Here is a 17,570-nt window from a genome sequence, read left to right on the forward strand (position 1 = left end):
AATAATTAATTCATCATGAATAGAATAATAAATTTTAATATAAAAAATATAAAATTAAATATAGTTAATAATATATCAAAACCAACAAATAAACAGAGTTTGTTTCATATTTATACCAATTTACCCTAATTACACTGTAATTATTCTAATAAATTTTCCATAAATCGTACACAACTTAATAGTCAATTATGATATTAATGAGTAAAAATAATTAGTTTGGCTTGTTGGTCCAGAAGGTCGTGGAAAAACAACCTTAATACATGGAATCTTGGATCACTTAAAAAATAATAAAGCCGAATCGTACATCACCACATATTTCGATTTTAAAAATGTAAAAGATTTTAATTTCCAGGTATAACTTACTCAATCCTAACACATCTCCTTTATTAGACTGCCCTTGTAAAGTATGTTGATTCCATAATAAATTCCGCCTCCAAACTAACACAAACTAATTCAAAACAACTGTAACTTTCAACTATATTTAATTATAAATAATAGAAGTTGAAATTTTTTTAGTGAACGAGTGTTCCTGGATTTGAATGTCAGATTTCCGAAATTTAATCAACACATTTCTTCATTTTTTAATCATTTAAGTTAGATTTTGTTAATTTAACCAATTTTTAGAAAATTCAAATGTACTTAAATCTAACCACAAGTGGATACAATCAGTTTCATCCCTAAAAGTACTTTTATTAGTCACTTGATAATTGTACTTTACTCACTGATACTAATTGTTTAGGATGGAATTAGTTTTGGAGATTGGTGGAATTTGTGTATGATGACCTATGAGTTAAATCCTAAATCATTTGGAGTTTCGAAACAAGTGAATTTCAATTCTGCTCAACTTTTCCTCCTTTTTGTTAACTCTATCGCATGCCTAATTGATATGGAAAATTGCCAGCACATTACCCCTCTAAGCAGTTCAGTTACAGGCCAATGGGTATGTTTTATACCATTTTAAGTATATTTTATTCTATTTATATCACGAATAAAATATATAGTGTACTTTATAGTATATATTTATATAATAGGTAATTTCATATGTACTGGAAAGCATAAAACTAATGATGAGAGAAGAGAAGATGAATTGGATAATTTGTAATGACGGAATTGACCACTTGGTCCGCTCGCCATTCCTCAGTGATAGAGGGCCAGTTTTTCTCTCACACCTGCTACTAAATTTGCAAATATCATCACTCCCATCAGTATTCATTTCCAACGACTCTACAGTCCCGCTCCTTTTAACCAACAAACACTACGAAAAGTTGTTCAATAATAACGTCAATAATTCAATGACTATAAACAGAAGCTATGATCCAAATAATTTTATTTTCCATCAAGTAGATGAAATTTCACAGGAAGAAACAATGTAAGTTTAATCAGATGTATTTTAGGTAAATAGTTACATAAATTCGCCATAACTGATTGTTTAGGAACTATTTGAACAGTAAGTTGGCATTTGGCGAAAAGTTCATGAAGTGTATTTGGAAAATTACTGGCGGGAATTTGAGCCTAATTAACAAAGTTTTCGAGTACGTTATTTTACCGTATTCGATTGTAAATTACAGGGATTATGAAGAATTTGTCAAGAAAGTTAGCCTAGGAACTGTACAGCAAATACTCTCAGGATCTACAGTATTCTTATAAATATATACATATGATTTTAGAGTGTGGTGGACGACGAGTATTTCCCTATAAATAAATCAAAAGAGGAACAAATTAATTATTTAAGGGAAGAGCAGTTTAAGATGTTTCTAAAAACACTACAACACGACACTTTTAACCCAGTACCGTATAGACATATACTCATCCTACAATCCCCTTATTTTGTAACATTAATGTATAGGACATAATAAAGTTCGAGAATATGATGAGCTCCTTTTTGAGTAGCGTGGCCATTGAGGAAATGAAGCTAAACATGAAGAATTTAGTCCATTTCAAAGTTTTGGTAAGTACTCCTTTGATTAACAAGTTTAGGTGTTTGAAACTATAAGATATTTGTTAAATAAAAAATGGCTAAGAGTCAAAGATGGCGTAACAATCAATAATAAAATTATATTGGTACTAAATTAATTAAATTTGTATTATTTGTACTTAGTTAATCATGTGTGTTACTCCTAATTACTCAGTCACTCGTGTGTGGTGTGAAAATGGTTAGGGGCTAATTGAGGCAAACATATTATATTATGAAATACCGTCAATGATGCTAGAGTTTAAAAATTCACTGGTCAAATACTTGCTAAACTCTTACATACAAATACAATATGGTAACAAAACATTATAGACAAATTGTGTTACAGAAATGCTCAAGGCAATTGAGAAAATTGAATATAAGGCGAACTTTCTGTTAAATCAAAAAACACTTTATAGAGACCTTGATAACCTCTTTATTTAATCTTTCTTGCTTTTTCTATTCTTTTCAGACCAGTCTGGTGCCATCTCAATCTCACTCCTAATGCCATATTTAGTGATAGCATATTTTATGTAATGGTGCAAGTGAATACCTCGGGAAAAGGAACTCATACAGAGCCCAAACCATGTATGAAATGACGAAAAGAACTGAAAGAAAGAACTCTAAAAAACTTTATAATCTTCCTATTACTACCTCCAACTTTCTTTTTCTTCAACAGTTTAAACAACTTCTCACGAAATGTCATCCTTGGCCTGTTCAAAGCTTCATAATATATCTTCAACTATAAAATATTATACATGGTAAGCTTAATACAGTTCTCTTGGCTACGGATTCCCAGGAATACATCTCTTTAACCTACAAAGAATTTATAATTCAGTATATAAAAAGTAGTAAATAGTAGAAGTCGTAGATAACGTCTGTTAAGTAAAACAAACCCTTTGATGATAATTGGAAGTGTCGATAGTGTGTAGCATGGCAATTGCTTCGTCTATTTTATTAGAAACTGCCACAGGATCGTATTCAGAGAGTAGAATTATATCATGAGGTAAAACCTACGAGTTTAAATACACAGTGTAATAAACATACTTCAGGAATTCCCCCAACACTTGTTGATACCAGAATGAGTCCACTGGAAGCAGCTTCTACAGAATAAATACTGTTTAGTAAATAAAGTACCCAAGAGAGCTATGCAGAAAGACTCAGTTTGGGAAGTGTTGAGGAAAATATGTCCTTGTCTCAGTACCTTATTAACCTCATGTCTCGGGACATATCCTACATATAGCTTATCAGAAAAGTTGACTACCCAAAATCTTAACCCTGTCGTGTAAATAATGCCTGTCTACCATTCCTCTCAACATAGACAATTTAGGTCCTCCACCACCTATATTATATATATATATACATAAATAAATAAATTTGTGTGTTTGTGAATGAAAAGAATAGCTTAAGCTGTGGTACCGATGATAAATTCAACATTATCGTGATTTTTGCAAACCAATGGAACAACTTGTGTTAATAAGTCAATGCCTTTGCGTTCACATAATCTACTAATGTAAACAATCACTATTTTATCCTTCGAAAGGGGTTCATCATTACACTTGAAATCGTCGGATTCCTGCATGAATATTGTGTTAAGGTGTATATGTAAATATGGTAAATTTATAAGATAGTAAAAATAAAACAAACAAAAACACACCAATGCATTGGGGATGACAGAGACTTTCCTGGGATCAGCGTATGATCTTAGTACCATGTTTTCTCGGTGTTTGTTTGAAACTGCGATTATGTTGTCCTCGAACATGGTAAATACCCTCATATACTAGGATAATGTGTATTTACAAATTTTTACCTCGTTCAGAAACACAGGCCCTATGTCACACATACTAAATAGGCTGTGATCAGTAAATATTAGTCGATAATCGAACAAATTGGCGTACGTCTCAAATTCGCCCTTGTACCTACTCGAAGCCTATAACGTTCAACAAATTAGCATATACTGAGAAATAAAAAATAATATTTATTATAACTTATGGTATTATTTTTAATGATATGTAACTGATAAGCTAAGAATTTATTTAAAAATAACCATGTGTATGTGTATAATGTCAACGTTCTCCCTGATTAGAACACTGCGATAGTAGGGAAAGGCATCAAAAACAGTGGGAGAGGTTGATGGAGGTATTAACATAACATTCCAGTGATGATAAACCTTGATTCCATTGGCCAAATACCTAATTCCTACCCTCCTGCTGCCAAAATTTCTGGTAAAAATGACAACTTTAAGACCTGAGTTCATTTAACGTTAAATAAAACAAGAAAGATACCAAATTGTATGAGATATTCAGCTAGTTTGTAGACGTGGAGCTCAACACCTCCAATTGTAGGAAAAAAGTATTCCGTAACGATTAAAACAGATATTGGTCTTTTCTTAACCGCGCTCATGTTGTACCAATTTAAAAAACACAAAAACTATCTTCATCTTACTTAAAATTAAATAAAATGAATAAATCACACTATATGGCTTTAAAATAATGTATTTAATTTTTAAAAAAGGTGGAATCTCAGCACGATAATAATGTGTAAGATGAAGTCTAGAATTTAAATTTAAAATTTTCGATATTACAGAAATCTATCACCTTAAAATTTTTTTATAATCTAAAAATAAATTATTAAAAGGAAATAAGTGTGTATGTGTTAGACATAACCTATCTACTAATAAATAATCGACAGGTTGCTCTTGAATAAGCAGAGGTAATTTAGGTAGTACCTGTATGGATTTCAAAAAGCTGCCCACTACCATTGGTAGCGTAGATTTCTCGAATTGATGGTACGGTAGAAATGTCCTTAATATTCAAGTCTTTCAAAGCAGGTTGGGACGCGTATCTTCTCACGTTTATGTCAATCACTCTGGTTGCAGCGTTACGGTGGTCTTGTCTCTGTCTTTCGAAATGCAGCTCCCTAACTAACGCGTCTTCTTGTACGAACTGATCGTCTATATCCAACTGATTTCCTCCCTGATTCTGACCAAATTGTCCATGTCCTCCACGGCCAATTCGTGCATTTGCCCTATTACGTGCTCGATTTTCATTTATAGTGTCCATTCCAGAACGAACGTCATGGAAAAACCACCTGGTGTCTGTTATTTCTGGGCCAACTGATCCCAAATCATCTTGTTTGACATCTATGTACTTGATAAGTTGATCGTTTCTTAGGTTGACGAAGCCCACGAGGTTCATGTTAGTGAATGCCAAAACTGAATCTTCACACACCAGCTGTATCTTCATCTTTTGATCGCGGCTGTTCTTTGTTTCCACTAACAAGTCTGATTCAAACTCTTTCACGTTTATTGATTTTAACAATTTGAACGTGTTCGAGTTATAGCATTCAATTATCCCATCCTTATCTATAAGAATATCAAATTCATTGTATATAAAAATTCAATATACATATCGTTAAATGAATATAAAAATACGTGCGACGTAGATGTTGAAGTCATAATCAGAAATTTGTAAATCTGTACAAACTTCCGATCTTTTATCTGTAGGAAGTGTTTTAGTGCTAAGTGAGCTTGAATTATCAGGATTCAAATTCTAAAACAAGATTTGTTAAATGTTACAGTTACCGTTGGAGCGTGTTGCATGTTTAACTCGACTCTTTTTCTTAATGTTTTACTCTTGTATTCCTTTTCGAACCCATCCAAATCACCATTTGTATATTTTACATAATTTACAAGTTTATCATCTAACAGTAAAATTAACATTGAGATTATATATATTTAATTATTGTAAATAAAAAATATTCCAAACTGGTACCTAAATAACGTTTATAATTTACAGAGTGATCGGAGGAGAGAACTCTTCTGTATTTAACTGTTGGGTCTGTAAAGTTATTTTTCTTGACAGGTGATGATTGAGTCTTCGATCTCTTTGGTCCCGACTCATGATCTCTTATATAATTCCAGAGGTCATCTTCATACTTAAAGTCCACTGACGTCTTCTCGTGTAGTATTCTAGCCACGGAATTCTGTGATGCTACAATAATATTATATTAGCTTATAGTATTTAACAGAATAACTAGTAATTAGAAACAAACTTGAGTTGACTGTGCATCCCCAAATAAAAGGATCGCCGACGGACTTAACAGTATTAGTGATTTTATGCAATGGTTTACTAAACCGTCTCAAATCCCAGACCAGCATTAATGAATTATCGTAAGTTGCTATCAATTGGTGTTCATTATGCTTCAATGATTTTATGCACGTTAATGGAGCTACAACGTAATTAATATTATAAAACAGCAAAATAGATGTATAAATAATGATTTACAATTAAAGGTCGGTTTTGAGAAATTGGAAGCTGAAGCCTGGCGTGTATCACAGACAACAATAGAACCACATGATAGTCCAGCTAGAATTTGTGGATAAGATGAGTTCTGGTTGCATACTGTCATTGACTTGACTAAGTTCGACAAATCTGAGAATGAGTATGCGATTTCAAACTCATCTGAGTCCCAAACCTGAATTATATTTTTATTTTCAATATTAACTAATAAATATTAAAAATACATCAATTTTGTAGTCTCCCGATGTTAAAAAAATCGAATTATCTTTTGAATACCAAAGAGAACATGTGCATTGTGTACTGTAGTCAAATTTTTTAATTGACATTCTAGGTTCTGGTCCAATTGAAGATGCAATCTGGTTATAGTCACAGGAACAATTGTTCGATGATGCACCTAATAACTACAATGATTTCGTATCAAATTACTTGAGGAAATATGAGGGTTTAAGAGATCATGTTCCTTGCTTAGTAAGATAACCCAGGATTTGCCAGTCAAAAGAATAAGTTCGCTAAAATTAATGATAAAATAGATATTTAAAAACGTTAGTATAATCGTTTATATGGTAAATTTAACAAATCAACATACCCATTTTTGGAAACATTTAAAATGTTCTCCCCCTTTGCGAGGATTCCAGTGAATGTGACGCACTTACATGTTTCCAAATACTCGTATACTCTTCTCTATAATATGATTTATAAGACTTGGATGGTATTAAAGGTTAATACGAAATAAAATTACAATATTATAAATAACTGATATAAATAAGGGAAACAATCAGATAATTCAGCAGATAAAAGTAAAAAATATGTGAAAACAAACTTCTAAGATGTATTTCTTTTTATTTTTGGTAATAAATCCGTGAAACATTGTACAAATCTGGATTCCATGATAAATATTGCTAGATTACGAATGATCATGATTATGTTATCATAATTATATACTTAAAATAAAAAATAAAATCATAAAAAATAATATAAATCTATTTACTGTACGATATTAGGCATACAAATGGTAGTGTATTAAATTGCGAGTTGTGCCTTTTCGTACAATGTTTCGATAACTTCAGTCATGTGTGTGAGGGATTTGGACACATCTTCGTAGATCGGATGGATAACGACATCGTCGTAGATTTCAAGGGTTCTCGTGCCTTGATCTATGGTGCCGTTTAGCCTCTTATCCAGTATCATTTCAGCCAGTTTTTTCTCGACTTTCTCGGATGTTAACTGGAGCTTCTGAGCTATAAAATCGCACTGAACTACACTGTATGGTTTCAAAATCCTAAGAATGTTACGCTCCAATAAGGAATCGTATAGGCCCTCGACCTCGTGGTGAAGAACTGGATCCATCATTATAACGTCTTTATACTCCACCAGAAGCTGTTCAAACTGCACAAGTGAGCTTTCCTTATAACACTTTCCAATTTTATTGATCATTACAATCTCTACGTGGTTTACGTACTTAAGTTTATTTTTTGCGCTTAGAAGTGTGTTAAGGTCAGTCCCCTGCTCACTAAGGACAGCCGCCAGCATTAGGTACTTTAGTGCCTGAACTAATTTCCTCTCGTCAGCTCTCACAAGAGTCTCAATCTCCAGGTTGTGATGTTCAGGTTCTGCCAAGAAATCGTTAACTTCATCAACCTCGAGCTCGTCTGTTGTTGGAACGGGGTGCATTGAGTAAAACTTAAGGTAAAAAGAGCCAACGGCGTCTAGCTTCTGGTTAGGGTCAAACTTATCCGAAGCTCTGTGATAGTCGTACAGATTATAAAACGTAAAAAAAACTGGGGATATATCAGAAGTTGTTGGATGGCAACTGAACCTATCCTTGTCACTATTCACACCTAGTTCATCAGTCTTAAACTTGCCCTGTTGTCCTTCAGTTAACCTTGTCAAATCTCTATTCTTTCTTTTTACTCTGTTTAAATTAGGGTATAAATAACTGTACGCATGGCATAGTGACATGTGAAATCCCTCAAAACTCTCAAACAGGTATGAATACGCCGTCTTGTAGTCCTTTTCGCAGAGGTACAAAATCCCCGTCAGGAGATCAATCTCTGCGGTGACGTACACTGGAGTATTAATATTAGTGGATGTGTTCTTTGCGTTACTAACGAAAACCTTCATTTTAGTGAAATTACGAAGAAGTAAGAAAAACTTCGACTGGACCAGATAAATATCCAGAAGAAGCGCCTTATCGTCCAGGAGTCGAACCTCATTTTGAAGTACATTTAATCTTTTAGAAGCGTCTGTAAACCTCCTCATCAAAATAAGTATAATCACCAGCTTAAGCTCCAAACGTAGTCCCAGGAATTTCCTCTTCTTAGCATCACACCAAGAGCGGTAAATTGAAAAAATTTTATACAAGACGTTCAAGTCCTTAACTTCCTGAGATAAGCGCTCTAAGATAGACCGAACCATCTTTGCCGTCTTAGCCTGAGGCAAAATTGAGAAAAAATCCTCGTTTCTAACCAACAAACCGAAAAGTGAGTCGGTTTGTCCAGTTTCCACCAAATAGTATGAAATTACATAAACTACATTCTCACATAAATACATAACTCTTTCATCTGACAAAACTTTTAATTTGTGCTCCGCCTTTAAATCAGAACCAGAAACATCTGAACTTGGCAAATCATTGCCCAAAATGGCCTCGTTCAACTCCACATATCCTTGCATAAGCTCTATAGGGTATGTACAGCATCCTATTTTAGCTCCTGGATAACATTTATCTGAAATTGAGTCATCTAGTTGTATTTTCTTCTGATTTAAGGCGTTAAACCTGTTGAGGATCTCCTCGACTTCCATTATAAAACACTAATATATGTTATTTCTGATTTATTAAAAATATTAATTCATTTTTTTAAAAGAAAATTATATACAGAAAACATTAAAATAATTATATTTAATTAATGAATTTTCATGTTTTAACACCCCATTCTGGAGATATAAAAACATTTAAAAAATGAATCATTTGTTAATATATAACATAAAATAATATGGCACTAGATTATGTGTAAAGAATTAAACCTAAAACTCGAAAATGGTGGAAGTGTTTCATTAATATATATGAAAATGATGTCATACTGTCATTCTATGGTTTATTTTCCTTAATTCCAATATCCCAGTGAGGAAGCTATAAAAAATGAGTTTGCCGAATTAATGTATTATAAATGTGTGTAAAGCTTACCAAAGTGTTGATTGAAATGTTTTCTGGTAAATGAGGAACTGGGCCATTGGGAAATTGACCAAATTCATCACTGAATCATTATATAGACCAATCAATTGATTTAGAAGTGTTATTTTGGCAAATTCAAGTACTATTTACAGGAATCTATTAACTATATAGCTTAGTTAGGGTAAAATTACAGTAAGTATTTGTCTTACTCTGTTCTGTATAACGAATACGATTTTTGCCGTGCGCCAGATTGAAACGGTTTAGCGCCAATTCTAACATTGTTGGAGTACCTTTGTACCTCAAGCAGATCCTAATCATTAATTATTCAACAGATTAGTTAGATGAATACCCTTAGTATTCCTGGCTGAACAACGTTGTTATTCATATACTCTTGGCAAGCAAGCTGGGCATCTTCCTCAGTCACCTTCATATTCGGCTTAGTTAATGTGGTAGCCGAGCTGGTACCGCTGAAGAGTTTCTCCTTCTCAGTCGATAAACGCTTCTCGCTGTTCTCAGCTGAAGCCTTTAACAAATACAGCGCCTCTCCTACAAATAGTTCATGAAACATTATGTAGTTACTCTGTAATATATCGACAAGCATATGGGAAGCTCGTTCGTCAAAGCCTTGTATGTCAGATTCTAATATCATTTGATCAACTATATTGGAGAGGTAGGATCGATGGTTATGTTGCTAAGCGGAAGTGATTTGTTCATCAAAAGTACCGTTGAAGACGAATCCACCAGTGATTCCGTGTTTTCCGGATCTTTGTTAAAATTTTCATTGTTCATTGTTAAGATTTAAAGAGAATTATATAAAGAAGAAGGTTAAATCCTAAACATTGACAAAAACTTAAGAATGGCTGTTTTTATGCCTTATTACATCTAAAATACATTTAACAAATTTATTTAACAATTAAAAAAAACAATATTGGTTAACAAAACATATAATACTGCTTATATTAACATGATAGTGTTGCCTTACTAGATTGACTAAAAGTTACTCCTCAGTTAATAATTTTTCCATAGATTTTGTTTTTATTTTTTCAACACATTTGTAAACTGTTTAAATTTAGTAAGATTTTGTGGCTCAGTACCATCACATCAAGTGTTTTTTGATACCATTTATTACAATTCTTCGGTTGTCGATCTTCTAATGCCTTTTTAAATAACTAATATGTAAGATTAATTTATAATTATATAAATGATTGATTCACAAGGCCCTGAAGCTTGGTATATGGGTCTTCCCAGATTTACTCGCACATTTATCACAATTATTCTCGGCATAACTTTACTTTCATTTTTTAAGGTCCTAGATCCATCCAAACTTCTCCTTAACTGGGAACTTGTTTTACAAAAATTTCAAATCTGGCGCCTTGTTACTTCAGTTTTATATGTCGGACCTTTTTCACTCAGATGGATATTCTTTATTCTCCTCTTTTCTCAATTTTCCTCTTCACTTGAGAACAACTCAGTTTTTACTCACTCTCCAGGAGCATATCTTTACTTTCTGTTCATTCAGTCCATCTTCCTTGCCTGTATTAGCGCAGGTTTCTTCTGGCCATCCGGTATGTTATATATATATATATATATATATATATATTCTTTTATGAAATATAGTTACATACATGTATATATCTCCGTTATTCTAATATAAATAATGTTTAGGGTACCCTTACTTAGCTGATTCCTTGTTATTTGCAATCATTTATTACTGGTCAAAGAGGGATATGTGGACCATAGTTTCAATATACTTCTTTAACGTTAAGGCCTATCAACTTCCATTTGCTTTGCTTTTCTTACATTTAGTTATGGGTTCATCCTTATGGGTTGACATTATGGGTATGATATCAGGCCATTTGTTCTACTTAGCTCGAGAAGTTTTACCTAGCAAAGGTTAGTTCAAATCCGCACACTTTTTCTTAGGATATACCAACTTTCTCATCAGAACGCCTAAAGTTTTCGATTTACTAGCTACATCTATAGATCGGATGTACTCCCAGCTCTTCCGTAGATCTACACACCTTGGAGGGTCTAGATTCCGCTACGATCCAAGACCTCCAGAACCCACAGGCCGAATGTTCATTGGTAGAGGAATTAGGTTGGGTGATTCGTAACTTTTTGAAATGTAACATATAATGTAGTACTCCATATATACATGTGTGCGTAAATAAGTGATTATATTATGTGTTTGAGTAATTTAGTTTATGTTTTGAGATAAATGTCTGGATTACTCCAACAAGCAACTCAATTGAAATTAAGGCGATGATAATCTAAATTTTAATAAGTTAGTTAATGCTTTGAAACCTTTTCAAGTCTGGAGGAATGCTTATGTCTTACATATTCAGAATATGAATTTAATGTTTCCAAAGTCCAAGATATTCTAAAATACATTAAAATTTCGTAGTAACCTGTGATTCAAGTGTTCGAGTCTTTTGGGTATCTCAAACAGTGACTGTATCCTGTTAAACAAATCACACTGCTTGTCATAATCCCACAACACGTCAGGATATTCTAATAAATCTAAACAATCATTAAGGATATAAACTGAACCTTGGAGATTTAGTCTGTATCTGCAGTCATGAGCATAGGTTTCCAATTCGAATAGCGTCATAGCAACACTGTCCTAAGACTAATTTAAAATTTCTTAATTACCAAGTTTTGATAAACCAAAGAATTCTTCAAACCCAGAAGTTGATTGTTCCGCAGCTGAAACCCATATCATATGTTAAGTGGTTCAAACCTCTAAGTTTCTCTTTATATCACACTCCAGGAAGTTTAACTTAACTGCAGTCATCAAAGCCAGTGAAGCTGAGATCTAAATTAATAAAGTTAAACTATAAATAACAAACCTCGTCATATTCCCTTTCATCGGAATTTGTGATTAAGATCTTCCCATCACACAACCTTGTATCTCTAGATAAAATGAGTCACTGATTAATTACCCAGTAGTTTCAGTAAAATCTAGCGTTTCATGGTATGAATGGAGTGGACTCTTATCTATCCTAAAATTTAATTTAAAATATAGTTTACACACTCCTCTGACTCTGTTACTAATGACCTGTAGCAATCAAAACTACTATTACTGTGTCCCCAAAGGACAATAAATCCATTCTAAGTAATAATTTTATTCATTATTTAGATAAATTTAGTACCTGTGTCATAATTACTGTTCCTGATTTATGGTTTAGATTATCACAGCTTTTTACTAGTACGAGTTTATCTAAATTAAATTTCATTTAAAACTTTTTAAAATCATATTATGGTACTTTATACATTTTCCCATACATAAATACCTTTAATTGTAAAGTTTGCTCCATGGTTTATGAGCTTATCCCTTATCTTATTTATGTCGATTTCCTTCTCCAGCATGTGTGCTGATACAACGCCATTGTTCTAATTTCAATTAGCTTTATTTATTAAATATGTTTATAATATTATTCACCTTCGGAATCTTTGTAGAAGTTGAGATTTTGGCATATTTTACATCAAATTTGAATTTACTAATTTGTGTTACCTAAATATCATTAATAACTAGCAATCTACTTGATTCTGTCTGAACTTAGTCAAAAACATAAAAATATTATACATTACAAAATTTTATAAAATAAATAACACATATAGTGAAGAGGATCATAATTAAAAGTATATACTGTCAACCGATAAGTATAAGTAAAAGGGGACAGAACAGCGCCGATTAAATCTTGTAAATATCTTCGATGATAGTAAATACTTAGGTAGGCTCTTACTGGTAAATAGATTCTGGTATATTTACTCTGCCTACGTAACCGAAACTACCCTAGTCTAATGGGATATATAAGGGATACTACCTTACTCTAGAGGAATATATAACCGAAGCTATATTTCTTTAGGGAATATGTAGGGGAAACTATCTTTCTTAGTGGAATACATACCGGTATATAACAAAACTGTTATATGATAGGGAATTGGATATACGGGTACTTAAAACGTCGGATATTTACAGGTACATATCGATCTGGATATTTAGCAAGCCTGCTATTTACTGATAGAAAACAGATGTGTATCAAGTGTATGAAATGTAGCTGAATAATAATATAAAACTGATATCGAAAAGAATTATATTTTAATGATAATTAAAATATTGAATAGCGTAATTATTGATAATTACTGATAGGTAACCAATAAATATTCTAAATATCAATATGGGTGCTGTCTGTATCCCCTCGATGACGAAACATCTGCGTGCGTAGCACCTGCCTGGTAGGCAGATTGATCCTTTCCTCGGTATGCTCCATACGCTGCTAAATTATTAATAAGCAAGTTAAATGTAAAATAATTTAATGAATGAATTTGAGTAAATGAGTAATTTAAGTACCTGAGGAAGCGGCATAGGGATTGGCAGATGCAGTTGCGGCTGCATAAGGGTTTCCAGAGGCAGCTGCTGCGGCATAGGGGTTGGCTGAATTATTGGACCCAGTGGCGTAAGGATTGGCAGCCGTTGCAGCAGTAGCTCCGTAAGGGTTGGCCGTTGATGCCGTAGCTGCTGCATAGGGGTTTGTTGCCGTAGCGGAGGCTGTGCCGTAGGGATTTGACGAATTTGAGCCCGTTGAAGCGGTCTGACCCGAGGTTGGTTGTTGCCCAGAGGTTGAGTAGTAGTTTCCGTAGGTCCCTGCCATTGCCATTTGTTGTTGAACCATCTGCTGCTGCAAAAGTTGGTACTGTGGGTACTGTTGTAGCATCTGCTGCTGAGTCATGTTAGCGTACTGAGATGGGTCGTAAGTAGCCTGGGGGCGATACATTTGCGAGGCTGAGTACATGTCAGTCGGGGTTTGAACGACTCCGTAGGGATATACTGCAGCTGACGGTGCTGGTGTTGTTGTCTTCGGCCTTGTTTCTGCTGCCCTCACATCAACTTTGTTTCCATACACGAAGTGAGTTGGGTTCTTGAGTGATCCTACGGCTCCTTCCTCGGTCATAAATACTATAAACCCAAATCCTCTTGAAGTTCCATCAACTAAAATTTATTTATAATTAGTTTATAGATAGCATGTAAATAAATGTAAACATAAATAAATATATGTAACTGAATAATTGATTAAGTACATACGTTGACGCATAATGGTAACTTTGTCAACTTCGCCGAATTTGGAAAAGTACTCTTGGAGCATTTCCTCATTGAGGGCCTTGGACAAACCTCCGACAAAGATCTTCTTCCTCAAACTCGCAGCGACGTCAGTTTGCATGGCGCGGACATCAACCTACGATTTTTTATAACGAGTGATCAATATTATAGTTATTACATACCCTTTTTCCAGAGACGACGTGGGTATCTTTGAAGACGCTCATTGTATTTGGCTGTACCTTTAGGGTAACAAAGCCGAAACCTCTGTGTCTTCCTGTTGCCATATCCCTCATGACTTGTGAGGCGAGGATTTGTCCATACTTGGCGAAGTGGGCGGACAACTCACCTAAAAATTTTTTCAAAGTTTGAAGATACCTTCATCTGTGTTGGGATGCAGGCCACCAACAAAGAACTTCAGGGTCGAATCAATGAGAGTGTTAACAGTAGCCACAGCTAAAAAATTAATGAGGAAAATTATAGTGGGAATAAAGGGTAAAAATAGTATTAATAATACCTGATGGAGGCTTTTCAATTATTGGAGGAACTGTGGTCAAATATGTTTCAGGAGCAACAGTGGTTGTTGAGTGGTGTTCCTTGGGTTTCTCATCCTTTGGCTTCTCAGACTCCTTTTTTTTCTCTGGCTCTTGTTTTTCCTCAGATTTAACAACTTCTTCAGATTCATGGTCCTTATCGTTGTTATCTTCGGTTTCCTTCTTTGGAACTGGGTCTAACTGTTCCTGGTTGTCAGATTTAGATTCCTCGGTCGACTTAACCTCACTTTCCTTATCTTTATCTTTATCTGCTGTTTTGTTCTTCCTTGCCATCTTGTTAACTTTCTAATAATTTAATTCCTTGGATTAAATTATAATAAAAACAAAGTAGTGAGAAAAGTAATTAATATTTACTAAACTGAATATTGTGATCAGCCCTACAGTCATACATGAATACATTTCTATGGGACCAATTCACTTGATCCTGGAATTATTGTGACAAAATGTTATTTTTAAGATGTATTTTAACAAGTTTTTTCTAACTTTAAAAATTCAAATTTGCACCTTTATTCAATTAACATGTACACGAATTTGATAGTTAAAATATTAGTTCTACATCTTATTAACAGGTTAAAATTTTTATAGTGTTGTATTTTGTGATTTATACAATAGTAATACAGCAATATGGTAATCACTCCTGCCTCCGCACAAATCAAATGATCCCCAATCCTGCTCTGAGACCACATCATCGTCGAACTTGATCCACCTGTCTTCTTGTTTTTTCTTTTTAGATTCTTTTTCACCATCCCTTTGGTTATCCATATCTTTTTCATTACTGTTTGACGGGTTTTTCGTCGGGTATTCCCTCGAATCCTTGGTCCAACATATGTAATGACCTGCATCCGCTGTTCTTCCTTGATGAGTTACTATAGAAATAAGCTCATATTTTCCAGTAGCATATTCTCCCGGTGATATTTCGTAACCATCCAAATTTACCATCTCAACATCTAGGTTTTCGCCCTCATTCTTATTCTCTACCTTTTCCTGTCCATTTAATTCTTCCTTTAATTTGTCTTCCTTCTTAATTTGGTGGGATTTAGCAGCTCTTAGTTTTTGTTGAAGTTCCTAAAGCAAAATGTCTGGCATATAAAGTACCTCAGAACAAATACTCGTGATATCGATATACCTCTCAAAATTAACCCTTCTACACACCTTGGCTTTAATTGCGTCTGTATGCGATACTTGGCTCTTCTGCTTCCACTCAAAACGGACAAGATGTACGATCAAGTACTTCGGGAGAGAACTAAGCTTGCTGACCTTGTTATGCAAAACGTCACAGCCATCCTTCTCTGAAAACTTTAGCAGCTCCTCGTTAAGTGACAGGTTAATCCCGTCCATTAAGGTTCCAACAGACTTCAGTGGAGTTCCCATATAGCAGGATAGCACCAGATTATGTTCCACTGAACTGACATTTTCCCCGGGATTTGTGTCTGTCTCCGACGGTTCGGAGTCTGAACCCTCAGGCTTAACAGGCTTTGTTTTTGAGACCATGGAAAAGCCAAACACATTCTCTGCAATCTTATCTTCAGATAAAGAGTTTAAGTTTCCCAGTATGCAATTTAAACATTCCTAAATTTGAAAATTATATTATCAATTGAATACCTCTGCGTCCTGTTGCATATACATTCCTAAATTAAAGTCAATTTAAAATATGCAAATTACCTGTTTTCTCATCCTTTCTACAAAACAGAGGATTTATTTTCCTCAAGAATTGTATCTAAAATGATGTTTAAATTGGGTAAAATACCTGAACCAGGGGGACAAATCTCTCAAGGGTGTGGTTCAACTGGTTCTTCATATCAAGTAGTGACTTTGCAAAATGGACGTCTGGTGAGTTACCATTTACTTCTAAGCACTTTGAAACAGAATTCCACAATTCGGTAACTGGGAATAGGAATTGAACTACCGAATTAAAATAACACGTATTCCCTAGGTTCATTATGCCCTAATAAAATTATATATTAGTCATTTCACGATCTATATCTAGAAATTTTACTTATAAATATTGTAAATATTATAAAATACCGGTGGAAGTTTAACAATTATGTTATCATTCATAATTTTGGCCTTTTCCTGTGATGACAGCTCCTCAAAGAAACGGACTTTCTCAATACACTCGGGCGGCTTTTCCGCACTCCCTATTAGCATAAGCCTAGCTCCATTAGTAATCTTAATTTTTGATAAATCGGCGTCATTTGGAATTATACCCTTAAACATTATCTTTTGCCTTTCGGGAGGCACACCAGTGAGGGAACTAAAATAATATGTAATAAAATGTAAAGAATCATACATAAAATTATATAATTAATACCAAAGTTGGTTTTTAAAAGACTCTAAAGGCTCATCTAAGCTCATTTTCAGGCCTTCGTATTGTTTGCCCATCCATTTCACGTTAACACTCACAGTATTATCTTGGTTTTCCATAAATTAGATAAAAATTAATTTAAATTGATTAAAATTGAGATTTTGTGTTTTTTAACTTTATTTGACGAATGTG

The 17,570-nt window shown here is 33.9% G+C and overlaps 9 protein-coding genes across 9 annotated transcripts; 2 read left to right on the top strand and 7 right to left on the bottom strand.

The window, feature by feature from the left end:
• The first annotated feature begins 3 nt into the window (after window positions 1–3).
• Window positions 4–2,748, top strand: TpMuguga_04g00758 (NACHT domain protein). The gene is made up of 14 exons (XM_061306065.1): window positions 4–97; window positions 216–352; window positions 391–464; window positions 517–593; window positions 625–683; window positions 740–940; window positions 1,032–1,369; window positions 1,434–1,532; window positions 1,569–1,635; window positions 1,668–1,787; window positions 1,847–1,948; window positions 1,978–2,061; window positions 2,159–2,267; window positions 2,301–2,748. The coding sequence occupies exons 1-14, from the start codon at window positions 16–18 to the stop codon at window positions 2,393–2,395; spliced, it is 1,644 nt and encodes a 547-aa protein (XP_061161896.1). The 5' UTR covers window positions 4–15; the 3' UTR covers window positions 2,396–2,748.
• On the bottom strand, window positions 2,264–4,476 carry SPT14 (Phosphatidylinositol N-acetylglucosaminyltransferase subunit A). The gene is made up of 13 exons (XM_061306066.1): window positions 4,237–4,476; window positions 3,999–4,198; window positions 3,762–3,881; window positions 3,609–3,731; window positions 3,371–3,527; window positions 3,216–3,293; window positions 3,089–3,184; window positions 2,999–3,054; window positions 2,848–2,964; window positions 2,726–2,767; window positions 2,606–2,693; window positions 2,505–2,574; window positions 2,264–2,452 (listed from the first exon to the last, which is right to left on the bottom strand). Exons 1-13 carry the CDS (start codon window positions 4,352–4,354, stop codon window positions 2,392–2,394), a joined length of 1,326 nt encoding a protein of 441 aa, XP_061161895.1. The 5' UTR covers window positions 4,355–4,476; the 3' UTR covers window positions 2,264–2,391.
• Window positions 4,477–4,497: 21 nt separating this feature from the next.
• On the bottom strand, window positions 4,498–7,235 carry TpMuguga_04g02070 (uncharacterized protein). The gene is made up of 11 exons (XM_061306126.1): window positions 7,073–7,235; window positions 6,839–6,933; window positions 6,679–6,761; window positions 6,477–6,646; window positions 6,238–6,427; window positions 6,005–6,181; window positions 5,725–5,943; window positions 5,535–5,653; window positions 5,385–5,502; window positions 4,680–5,315; window positions 4,498–4,567 (listed from the first exon to the last, which is right to left on the bottom strand). Exons 1-11 carry the CDS (start codon window positions 7,118–7,120, stop codon window positions 4,545–4,547), a joined length of 1,878 nt encoding a protein of 625 aa, XP_061161897.1. The 5' UTR covers window positions 7,121–7,235; the 3' UTR covers window positions 4,498–4,544.
• A 24-nt stretch (window positions 7,236–7,259) lies between these two features.
• Window positions 7,260–9,139, bottom strand: psmd11 (PCI domain protein). The gene has a single exon (XM_061306200.1). The coding sequence runs from the start codon at window positions 9,049–9,051 to the stop codon at window positions 7,273–7,275; it is 1,779 nt and encodes a 592-aa protein (XP_061161898.1). The 5' UTR covers window positions 9,052–9,139; the 3' UTR covers window positions 7,260–7,272.
• Window positions 9,140–9,238: 99 nt separating this feature from the next.
• TpMuguga_04g02310 (uncharacterized protein) lies at window positions 9,239–10,363 on the bottom strand. The gene is made up of 6 exons (XM_061306158.1): window positions 10,145–10,363; window positions 10,001–10,112; window positions 9,771–9,967; window positions 9,631–9,731; window positions 9,434–9,503; window positions 9,239–9,379 (listed from the first exon to the last, which is right to left on the bottom strand). The coding sequence occupies exons 1-6, from the start codon at window positions 10,208–10,210 to the stop codon at window positions 9,338–9,340; spliced, it is 588 nt and encodes a 195-aa protein (XP_061161899.1). The 5' UTR covers window positions 10,211–10,363; the 3' UTR covers window positions 9,239–9,337.
• An 83-nt stretch (window positions 10,364–10,446) lies between these two features.
• DER2.1 (Der1-like family protein) lies at window positions 10,447–11,571 on the top strand. Its single transcript, XM_061306067.1, has 3 exons — window positions 10,447–10,986; window positions 11,087–11,314; window positions 11,345–11,571. The coding sequence occupies exons 1-3, from the start codon at window positions 10,623–10,625 to the stop codon at window positions 11,533–11,535; spliced, it is 783 nt and encodes a 260-aa protein (XP_061161229.1). The 5' UTR covers window positions 10,447–10,622; the 3' UTR covers window positions 11,536–11,571.
• Window positions 11,572–11,585: 14 nt separating this feature from the next.
• Window positions 11,586–13,009, bottom strand: TpMuguga_04g00765 (YagE family protein; the record flags this gene model as incomplete). The annotated part of the gene is made up of 13 exons (XM_759308.2): window positions 11,586–11,691; window positions 11,726–11,801; window positions 11,830–11,941; window positions 11,972–12,044; window positions 12,074–12,127; window positions 12,162–12,236; window positions 12,271–12,334; window positions 12,364–12,423; window positions 12,456–12,532; window positions 12,574–12,641; window positions 12,715–12,814; window positions 12,864–12,935; window positions 12,965–13,009. 13 exons carry the CDS (start codon window positions 13,007–13,009, stop codon window positions 11,602–11,604), a joined length of 966 nt encoding a protein of 321 aa, XP_764401.2. The 3' UTR covers window positions 11,586–11,601.
• A 33-nt stretch (window positions 13,010–13,042) lies between these two features.
• Window positions 13,043–15,346, bottom strand: sqd (RNA recognition motif family protein; the record flags this gene model as incomplete). The annotated part of the gene is made up of 6 exons (XM_061306068.1): window positions 13,043–13,701; window positions 13,776–14,414; window positions 14,508–14,658; window positions 14,705–14,868; window positions 14,898–14,975; window positions 15,037–15,346. 6 exons carry the CDS (start codon window positions 15,344–15,346, stop codon window positions 13,598–13,600), a joined length of 1,446 nt encoding a protein of 481 aa, XP_061161230.1. The 3' UTR covers window positions 13,043–13,597.
• A 271-nt stretch (window positions 15,347–15,617) lies between these two features.
• Window positions 15,618–17,549, bottom strand: USP14 (Ubiquitin carboxyl-terminal hydrolase family protein). Its single transcript, XM_759310.2, has 7 exons — window positions 17,385–17,549; window positions 17,099–17,327; window positions 16,821–17,018; window positions 16,736–16,790; window positions 16,676–16,701; window positions 16,169–16,642; window positions 15,618–16,138 (listed from the first exon to the last, which is right to left on the bottom strand). Exons 1-7 carry the CDS (start codon window positions 17,495–17,497, stop codon window positions 15,653–15,655), a joined length of 1,581 nt encoding a protein of 526 aa, XP_764403.1. The 5' UTR covers window positions 17,498–17,549; the 3' UTR covers window positions 15,618–15,652.
• Window positions 17,550–17,570: the final 21 nt, after the last annotated feature.

Source organism: Theileria parva, assembly GCF_000165365.1.
Source record: "Theileria parva strain Muguga chromosome 4 map unlocalized ctg_529, whole genome shotgun sequence".
NCBI lineage: Eukaryota > Apicomplexa > Aconoidasida > Piroplasmida > Theileriidae > Theileria > Theileria parva.